This window comes from Alligator sinensis, unplaced genomic scaffold (assembly GCF_000455745.1).
Source record: "Alligator sinensis unplaced genomic scaffold, ASM45574v1 scaffold288_1, whole genome shotgun sequence".
Classification (NCBI taxonomy): Eukaryota; Metazoa; Chordata; order Crocodylia; family Alligatoridae; genus Alligator; species Alligator sinensis.
The window spans coordinates 3,937,442-3,947,831 of record NW_005841876.1 but is presented as its reverse complement, the minus strand read 5'-3'; the positions used below and the strand labels follow the sequence as shown (position 1 = coordinate 3,947,831).

Genomic DNA, 10,390 nt, shown 5'->3' with positions numbered 1-10,390 from the left:
GAAATCCTGGAACCGTTCCAGTGACCATTCACAGCATAGATAGTTGTCTTGAGGTTTATGGGCGAAAGAACATCGCTGTCCTTCGGATTCTGCTTAACCCAATGGTGAACCAACCTGTGAGTAATCTTCTTCGTCAATTGTCACGACTGCGTATCCCGATGGAGCCAAGAATATCCAGTGATCGGGAACGTCGACACCCGACCGAGGCTCAAGTTGCAAGACACCGCGAATCCGATCTTCCATCGTTGCCACAGAGAACGCCAGAGAAGCGATACATGTTTGGATTTCTCCTACAGCGTTCTGGACTCAATAAGCGGCAACTTCGGATTTTAGGGGACGCAGGCCAATGGCAACTGGCCTATGAGTTAGGTTTTCATTATCTGGAAGAACTGGATGACGAATCCTCGATGATTTCATCTAGCTGAGTGTGCAAGAGACAGTTGTCCAGAATAGAGTTGTGTTCAAACACCTGTATTATATGTTTTAGAAATGATAGTGCGGTTCTATGTGAATTTTGTAAATATTAGTGAAATAACTGTTTTAAGAGAATTCTTTTCACAGGTTCAGAATTCAGAGTGTGTGGCGGAGAGAAGCCCTGAGAAACAGAAGGATAACATCATCGGCAGAAGTGAGGGCTTGACACGTGACTTCGCCATGACACCCACTGAAGCCCTGATCGTGCAGTTTTTTGTTATGAATCTGGTTATATGTGTATGTATTTGTGCAGGCTATTATTTAATTCGATCCCTGGAGGACGAACTTCTTATGTTAGCTGATTTTGTGTTTACCCGTTTAGTTCAACGACCTGTTATAAGAGCTACTGGCGACCCGAGTGACGAGCATGTGGTATAATTCAGCTGTGCCTTCAGCAAGAGGGGATGTCATGACCCAAAGGGTATGATTTTGTGTGTGCTTCGGCACTGCAGAATTATTTCCCGCCACATGGAGCTTTCTTTGCACGGTGCAATTCTCAGTTGCATAGAGAAAACCCCGGTGCAAAGGAGTTCCCGCCACCTGTATGTAAATTTGTTCCCCACTATTGGCTGTTTCTAAATTATTTCCCCGTTGCTGCTTTAAATTATTCCCACGTGGCGGCTAGTGATTGGCTTGCTAGCCGTATAAGAGGCTTAAGCAGTTTCCGCCCAAGTTGGAGGAGGAGAACTTCACATCCATCCCGTGAAGAACTCTAAGCACACTGTGGAGCCCAACAAACTCCGCGTGTGCCTTAAAAGAGGATACAGGGGCCTGATCAACCTCTAGCCTCTCCCCGTCGCCGCCTAATCCCTCAACGTACCCTTCCCTGCGCACTTTCGGTCGGTCCACGGAGCCCAGCAAACTTTGTGTGTGTGTATCCAGAGCTCTGCCCGGGTTGTTTCAAGAGGCTCGAGTTTTCTGCGGGTCTTGTTCGAGTTTTGTTTTCGTTTTGTAACTGCAACTCAAGAAAGTTTTCCTGCCTGCACCGCGACCACCTACGGTGTAAGTAAAATAATCTTTAATCAACCTCTACGCGTCCGTGCCTAATTCTAGTTCGCCGTGCCGACCTTTTCCCTGGCCCACGTGCCCGGGCTGCTGGCCACAGCCCCTCGGCCCCGACAGTTATTTAACGAATTCTTTCCCATCATATAATAAAACAGAAACCTACCAGATTCACAGTTTTTGCCCTGATAACCATCCAGGCAGCTACACGTGTATGTTCCAATTCCATCTTTACACTTTCCACCATACTGACAAGGATTGATGTCACACTGGTTCCCATCTTTAAAAAAACAAACAAAAACTATGACATATGTTAAGTTTTAAGGTAAACTATGTTACAGGGGTATAGGTTGTAGCTGTATTGGTTTAAGGACATAGGAAGACAAGGTTCTTTGGGTAAATCTAATATCTGTTATTATACCAACTCAAATAGTTGGAAACATTCTTTATTGCAAGCTTTCGGGTATAAATACACTTTGTCAGGCTGGGGAAGCATCTGCAGTTGGTGTGCCTGCTCTTCCTGGATGGAATGAATAGGAAAGAAGCCAGAGGCTGGTATGCATGCAAGAAAGGCAGTCAGTGAAGATGTAAATTGAGGAGTCAGTGGATGAGAGGGGAATAAATGTAGCTGGTAAATAGTGCAGAGGTACCTGAGGAGTCATAGATCAGGTAAGTTATAATATGTCATAAATCCAATGTCTATATTTAGTCCATGATTTTTTGTATCTAGTAGGTTGATGAAGTGAAGTTTGTAGGCTCGTTTGTGAAAGGTGTTTTGTAAATTCCCTTTGAGGATTAGAACTGAGAGACTGGAGAGTGGTTTCCTTGTGAGAAATGTGCCCCCACTGGTAATTGGGTAGTTTGTCTTTGATAGATTTTTGGTGTGCGTTCATTCTGGTATGCACTTTATCACCTGCCTAACATCTGACTCCCCAGGTACCTCTCCACTATTTACCAGCTACATTCATTCCCCATCAACTTGTCTTTCACCCACTGACTCCTCAATTTACATCTTTGTTTTCTTGCATACATACCAGCCTCTGGCTTCTTTACTATTCATTCCATCCAGCGAGAGCATACACCAACTGCAGATGCTCCCTCAGCCCGATGAAGGGTATTTATACCCAAAAGCTTGCAAAGAAGAATTTTTCCAACAATTTGAGTTTGACTAATAAAAGGTATCAGATTTACCCAAAGAACCTTGTCTGCCAAGGTTCACTATGTACATTTTCATTAAAATCTGCAGTATCACTGGGTAATGAATTTTGTGATCATCTTTTTATTTGTTAATATTTAAAATGTGCATCTCAAGATACACCCTATGAGATTCAATACTATTTTTCCAAATGGGCCTCTGGCATGGCAGACCAGGCATTCTGCACTGGATTCAGTAGAGTATCTTTCATTATTATTTTCCCTGTTATCTTCAGTTTTCATTGTGATTCAGGCTTTTCATGCAGGCATTGTATAATGCCAGTAAGAAGCCTATGTTGCAGGTAAGATAACTGTTTTGATAACTCAGGTGAGAAAAGTTGGGGTTTCTCACCTTTTAACCCAATAACCTTGTACTTCGGTTATTTTCCAGGGAGTGAGGCCCGGGTTGTAGGTCTCCCTCAAGCTGACCTGCATCTTGCATTTAAACCTCACATCTCCTACTTCCAAGCAAAGTGGGCCATGGGCTGGGCAGGTGCAAGGGCACCCTCCAGCCCTTCTGAAGCCAGCCAAATGGGCAGGCAAGAGGAAAAGCTATGTGCCATCAGAAGAGCAGGCCAGAAGGAGTCTGGCCTTGTGGTTAGTGAGATGGGTACTACACTGGAGGGATAGGAGTCCTGGGTTTTAGCCTACATGGCATATATCTATTTTAGCCATTGATGATTATATGGAAAATTTATATTAGAAAATATAGTATTGTTTCCAGTATTATTGTTCTTCACTCTTAGAAAATATATATCTTAGGTTCTAATCTACATGACATATATCTATTTCAGCCAATGATGATAACATGGAAAATTTGAAAAAATGGTTGTACTAAATCACTCCCCTCTGGGCTGTCTCAGTATTCTCCCTGGGTTGCCTCTCCTAGGTTTATCAGGAATACAGAAAACTCTTGATTTTATGCAACAGGATCATGATTCTAGCTAAATTGTTCTGCATTCTTGCTGTCCTGTGGGTGTTGGAGGTGAGAAAGGCCATGTTGATTCTTTTCCTTTGTGGAAACTAGAATGTGAGGAAATTTGGCTCAGTGAACAAAACAGAAAACAAGGGGCAGCAAAGGCATGTAAGTAGCAGTATCCCAGGCTTAGGAAGGGCTGAAAGGGCATGCATGTCAGCAGCCTTAAATTTGACACTCCAAGCAAATGCAGAAAATATAGTTTGGTGCTATATCTCTGTGAACTGGAGTCTATTATTCAGTTTGACATATAAATACATCAGTGATACTCAACCAGGGTGCCACAGAACCCTGGGGTGCCATGACTAGCTTCTAAGGATACCATGGGGTGCCACACAATATTAGCTGTATTAGGTATGCAAACACCTATGCATGATTCACAAGATAAACCCAGAAATTTCAAATAGGAACTCATAGGGCATGTCTACACGTTGCCATATGGTGCCATTGCTATAGTGCCATGCTTTTGTACTTCCTTTCAGAAGGAAAGTATGGAGTAGTGCGCTATAAGCAGGAAGGGCTACAGTGAAGTACAGGCGACCACTTGTAGACCCGTGTGATCGCTACATTGTGATAGTGCGCATAGTGCTGTAGGATGATGTATACATATCCCCATAGTGTCAAAAACATTCTGATCTGTTGTGGTCTTTCTGAGTACTTCACAACTGATAAATTGATCTATCATTTTTCTGTAGTCAAGACATAAGTGAAAGCTAAGAGCTAGCATTTTGCAAGGGGTGCCTTAAGCCTAAATAGGTTGAGAACCACTGGCATAAATGAATAATGATCACCATGCAAATAACATTTCAAACATAACCATGAAAAGGTCATCAGTTTTGTTACTTGTTTATAAACATTTTTTTAAAAATAAAGTGTTTCTGTCTTGGTTTCCAGTATTATTGTTCTTCACTCTTAGAAAATATATATATTACAAAGTACACTTGAAAGCATTCCTTACCTACATATATATTCCAGAATTCTTCCTAAGGGAAGGGAAAACAAGTTTTATGACAGTTAGTGAACTGGACTCTAAAACCTAAGTGCCATACAAATAGAATTGCTTACAGAATGGAGTTCCTAGATTATTCTCATTTTAAAAAGTTAACCAAAATTGTGCAACTCAAATCACCATGGCCTTACCCCCTGAAACAAGAGGGCTTTTCCATAAACATTTTCCTTATAGGCTCTTTGCAATAACTTATACTGAAAACAGGGTTCCTGGTTTTTTGTGCAACTTCCCAATGACTTTTAACAGGAATGACTTCCATCCCAATATTGCTGATCCCTAGAGTCCCAAAAGCATAAGACAGGACTTTCCTTTTTTTGTCCTCCTACCCCACTCCATCTTCCACACCTCCCCAGCAAAATACTACTTTTTGCCTTCCAAATATTCCTTGTGTTCCCTTTCCCAGTCATTCCATTCTCTCTGATGCCCAGTCTCCCCATCACTTCTCTTAACTCCTACACATCTCTTCCTCCGTTCTCTTACTCTTCTTGCTTCCCACTTCCAGCTTCCTATTTCCTTCTTTTTCTGCCTTTATTTCCTGTTGCCAAGCAGCAAGGCAACACCAGGAGCCAGAACAACATTTACAACTAGCGGCACTCCCAATCTAGTAGATGATTTTCTTGCTACCCCATAGTGAACACTATTCAAGGGCCTCCATCTTACTTCTACTTCTGCCAAACTACAGGCTCCTCAATGCTGGCAGACATACACTTCTTCCACCCAGAGTCCTCTTGTCTAATATCCAAGGCAGGGCTGTCCAACTGGCGGCTGCCCACGTGGCAGTGGTGAGGTGGGGGTTCATGCTAGTCACGTGGCAGAAGTGTGTGTGTGTTGGGGTGGGCTCACACTGCTCCTATGGCAGGGGTGGTTACAGGAGAGCTATGCCTGGCAGGGTCCCGAGGGGCTCTCCAAACATGTGACCCAAGGTCTGTGACTGGTGTGATGTGTGGTCCCTTGTTGCTTTGAAGTTGGATAGCCCTGACTGAGGGGATACTTTGTTCCTAGGGGAACAAAGTATCCCCTCAATCCCAAAATGCTGGCAACAAGGCAGCATACAAATCAGGGTGATACCTAAAGTTTATAAAAGGCGTTCATCATCACCCAGTACAGTCAGTAAGTCAGTTTAAAAAGACCTGTCAATAAGACATACTAGCACATTATATTTTCTGGAAAAAGATATGTCTACAAGAAGTGGAAGCTCTCCTGTAATGTCCCTGTCTCACCAACTCTCCATCCCTTGTCAAATCTCATCTGTGAACTCAGGTTCCCATTTGCTCATATATCTGAATGCTTAAAGGGTGCTGCAACCAGTTAGGAAGGAAAATCTGTGCTTTATGCTTATCTTTAGAGATACTTTACATTTATGATTAAACAGGTCAGAACATTAAAGAAAGTGAACAGAAAGACTTTCATATAGTCTGACTTGGAAGACCCAAACTATGAGTAGATGCCTTTTCAGATTTTGTATGATTCTTTCTGCTCCTCTGGCATCATAAAATCAAACTTGGCAATCTTTCCTACTTCTCATGGGAAGAGAAAGAAAAGACCAAAGTTGTTCTATGAATTTGTGATTGTAGGTACCCGGCTTGAAAGACACTAAGAAAGCATTTCAGTTTGGAAAATATAGGCCCATCTGTTTGAAGATGCTTTGTCCTTACAGTTTTCTCTTGGTTTTCAAAGGCTTCCCTGGCCTCTTCTTTGTTGCAGACTTCCTCCTTACATTCTCTTTCAATATCCCCTTTCTTGATCTCCTCAAAAAATGAATTAGCACGCTTTGTTCTTTCCAAAAATGTGTTTGCAGTTTCTTTCTTTAAAAATACTGAAAGGAAACAAAAATGACTTATTTTAAAATTTATGTCAAGAAACATCACCAGTGCACCCTTCTCTGGCCAGGGCACTTCTCCACTGCATCCTTTGAAGTGTGCCATGAAGTGTCAGGAGATAAGCAGAAAAGCTAAGTAGATAAACACAAGCCTGAATGATCCCCCCACCTTCACTTCCCAGCTCCTCTGTAAGGAGGTAAGCAAGAAATATATAATTAGTTTTTGAAGTTGGGTGCTACCTCATTCACAAACATTATGGAGGATGCCTTGAATCCAGTGAAGGGTGCTTTGAGTTAAAAAAAAAAAAAATAGAATGACTGGTCTAAGGTGCCCTGCCTTCTCTCTCTCTCAGATATGAACACTGGGTTTATATAAAATAAACAAGGTTTGCTCAGAAACAGTTCCTCTTGGCTACCCAGGTAGTTGCACCTAAGTGGAAGCATGGACCCTATCCCGGTTGTTTTCAACCAGGGTGCTATAAGATCCTTGTAAGGGTGCTGCAGGGTGCCAGGTAATATAAGCACTGTTAACAGCTGCACCCAGAGATTCCAAACAGGAGTCCACAGCATCAAAAACTTGCTGAGCCATTGCAGTCTTTCTGAGTTTTTTGCAATTAAATTGCTCCATTATTTTTCTGTTGTCCCAAAATGAGCGAAAGCAAAAAGCACACATTTTCCCAGGGGCGTCGTGCATCTCCAGTAATAATAACCCAGAGGGGCAGATTCTGCCATCATTAGGCACAATTAAGCAATATTTTATTATTGTATGGAGTCAGATCAATGCTGATTGTATGTAAGAGTGGCAGAAAGTGTGAGTGTTTGGTTAAATGATTTATAGCTCACCGTTTACTCACTAGCTTGTTTGTTCTTAAACTCATTTTCCTTCTCTTTAGTTGTGAGGCAGTGACAGGCTACAGCTGGTGTCTATAATCTCTATATTCCTGTGCCTACATAGTATTATTATGGGGGGAGAAGGAGGATTTTTAACATAAATGTAGCTGCTGGCTTGTTGTGTTGGTAAGTCTTGCTTTTTCCTTTCCTATTGGTTCTGCAATGTTTTCATCCTCAAAATGTAGGTGGCCAAGTTAAAGCAGAACAACCTAGAAACACGCAAAGGCCATTATTTTGGAACCTAAACAAGCTGACAGTGAAATCTCCCCAATGCAGTGGCTTTGGAGAATGGCATTATAGCACTATAAAAAAAAAAGGAAAGACGAAGTAAGTTTTTGCTCCCGTTAAAAATTGCTACAGTCACTGACAACTGAGATGCATGACTGAGGAAAGGCAGGCAAATGGGGGAGAAAGTCTGATTTTTCTAAGTCCCTAGAACTGCTGTAGTACCCGAGTGCCTCACAATCTCCAATGCAGTTGCCCACCCGGCTTCCCTTTGGGGTACAGAAGTGCTACCACCCCCAGTTGACAATCCTGATTTGGTGGATGGGGAACTGAGATACAGAGAGACCCACGTAACATCCCAAAGGAAGCCTATGGCAGAGTAGGGAAGACAAGGAATTCATTCCCAGGCTGGTGCCCTCTGCTCTGCGTGTAGCCCAGGAAACTCTCCATCTGTGTGGTACCTCCTTGCCCGGACAGCTGGGATTCACCTGCTCTTCCAGGAAGGCTGGAGGGTGTACGCCAAGACCCTCACTGAAACGAAGACGTGAGCTCCACAGGGGCTGGCTGCCTCTCCTTCAGGAGCTTTTCTCCCCAGCTCCACTCCCATCCCTTTACCCTGCAAGTCTTCTCTCAGTCATTTCTCCGCCTCTCCTCCTTCCTCCCTGCAGACGGACACCTCTCCCCCACTTCGGAGGAAGCCCTTGCTTTTCCACCCCCCTGCCCAGCTGGCAGAGGGGAGCCAAGCTTCCAGCCCCGTCCTGCAGGCAGCTGGCTGGAAGGGGGCTCCCCCACACCTGGCCCCTGCATGCAAGGAGGCTCCCCCCCCCGGGGCTGTAGTAGGACATCTCCCCTACCCCCAACCAAGGGCATTTCAGCTCTCCCCAGCTGGCTTGGCGGCTGGAGAGCTGCAGGCACAGACGTGCAGCAGCCCCATCAAGAGGTCCCTTCCCCTGCCGAGCCCCAAGCACAAAAGGCGAGGGTCGCTCACCGCTCCCGTGAGCTCCCAGCCGGTCCCCCAGCGCAGCGCAGAGCAGGATGAGAAGCAGCTGGCCCGCCATGGTGCCCAGCTGTGCACAGCACTCCCCCTCCCGCCCGGCGGCGCCGACCAAGGTCCAACGCCCCGGGGCTTCCTGCGCGCGCCGCCGCCGCCGCCCCGTTTGGCAGCCTGCTCTGCCTCGCAGGGGGCCGGAGCCCTTGCTTCCAGGGAGGATTTTCCCTACCTGAAACGTTGCGTTTGCGGACTCGAAGGCAGGTGGGATGCTAGCAGCCTGCTCTGCCTTGCAGGGGCTCTCCTTGCCTCCTTTTGGGGTTCATTGTTCCCCCAGGCTCAGCCCCTCTGAGTCCCAAAGTGCAGGTGAAGAAGATGTCCCAAAGCTCAAGGTCCTGTTTTAAGAGAGACCCCTGCAAGACAAGGCAGCAGTAGAAGGGCTGCCAGGTGGGGGAGGCAAGGTACCCTCCTGGCACTTGGCGGGCAGGGCAAACACTGCGGATCTGGGTCCATGAAGGCACTTTTCCTTAAGTGCCCAGGGAATAACTGCTCTTCTGATAACTGAGGTGTTGGGGCTTAAAGCTCACTTTATGGAAACGGGAGGCTCCTTCCTAGCTTGCTTCTGGGGCCGTACGGCTGAGGGCAGGCAAAACTTGGGGGCATCTGAACCCCAAGCCTCCAGGCTTTGGTCTGCACATAGGATGCCTGCCAAAAGATTTTGAAAATATTTAAAGCCCCTGGTGGGGGTGAAGGATGTTTGCCAGTTGTAGGGCCACTTACGGTTCTGGACTGACGCACGGATTTGGACTTGAGTTGGCTGATTTGGCTTGGAATATGAAAAATGTATTAAAAAACAAACAAACAAACTTGGCTAATTTTTCTTTGGCTTGGAATATGAAAAATTTCTTTAAAAAACCCCCAAACTTGGCTAATTTTTCTTTGGGAGATAATAGGCCTGGGGAAGGAAGGGCAGTAGGGTGCTTTATGATACTGCAGACAAGGTTCTGTGGGTAAATCTGACACCTTTTATCAGACCAACTCAAATAGTTGGAAACATTCTTCTTTGCAAGCTTTTGGGTATAAATACGATAGATTTATGATATTGCAGAACACAAGCAGACTAAGTAGACAGGTGTCATTAGTAAAGAAAAAAAAGTTGTATTTGATTCTTATGATTTTATGAGGTGATGTCTTTCACAGCCTCTTGCTGCTATCTGTGCTAGAAGCAAGAAGCTCACAGAGGTAGGTTTGTCTGTAAGTGGCCCAGCTCACGCATGACAGGAACTGCCCCATTCCTTCAGTGGCCCCTACAGGATGAGCAATTGCCTCATGCCTGAAATGTACAGTGCCCACTCTTTTCCAGTCTCTTCCAGCATCTTCAAGGGGGAGGACTGGAACTAGTTAATTCATTTTGGATATTTTCAGTATTTAATGCCAGGAAAGTCACCTGGTAAACCTGATGATTTCCTCTTCTCCCCCTCCAACCCACATCAATCCCTGGGTCCAAAAATAATTTGCTAAAGCTAAGCAGCATACTGTAGTCCACCCTTGCATTCACCTGCCATTTAAGTCTTCTGAGAGATCCCCGGAGTACACTGGGGTGTTAGGAACTCCCATACTTCTGTGTGCAGGATCCTATCTTGTACTTATTTTCTAGCATTTTGTCTTCATAGTTTCATAGTTGGTAGGGTCAGAAGGGACCTGAGGAGATCATCTAGTCTGCCCCCCTGCCATGGCAGGAAAGAGTACTAGGGTCAAATGACCCTGGCCATGTTCATCCAGACTTTTTTTAAAGACCCCCAGGGTAGGAGC

General features: G+C 45.0%; 1 protein-coding gene across 1 annotated transcript in view; it reads right to left on the bottom strand.

Moving 5' to 3' along the window:
- Positions 1 to 8,707, bottom strand: part of F10 (coagulation factor X) — a 23,364-nt gene extending 14,657 nt beyond the window's left edge. Inside the window, exons 1-4 of the mRNA XM_006017245.3 lie at positions 8,579 to 8,707; positions 6,311 to 6,471; positions 4,605 to 4,629; positions 1,643 to 1,756 (exon numbers count right to left, since the gene is read on the bottom strand). Of these exons, the coding sequence (XP_006017307.1) occupies positions 1,643 to 1,756; positions 4,605 to 4,629; positions 6,311 to 6,471; positions 8,579 to 8,648 (370 nt within the window). The 5' untranslated portion in view covers positions 8,649 to 8,707. The remainder of the gene's footprint in view (positions 1 to 1,642; positions 1,757 to 4,604; positions 4,630 to 6,310; positions 6,472 to 8,578) is intronic.
- Between the last annotated feature and the right edge of the window lie 1,683 nt (positions 8,708 to 10,390).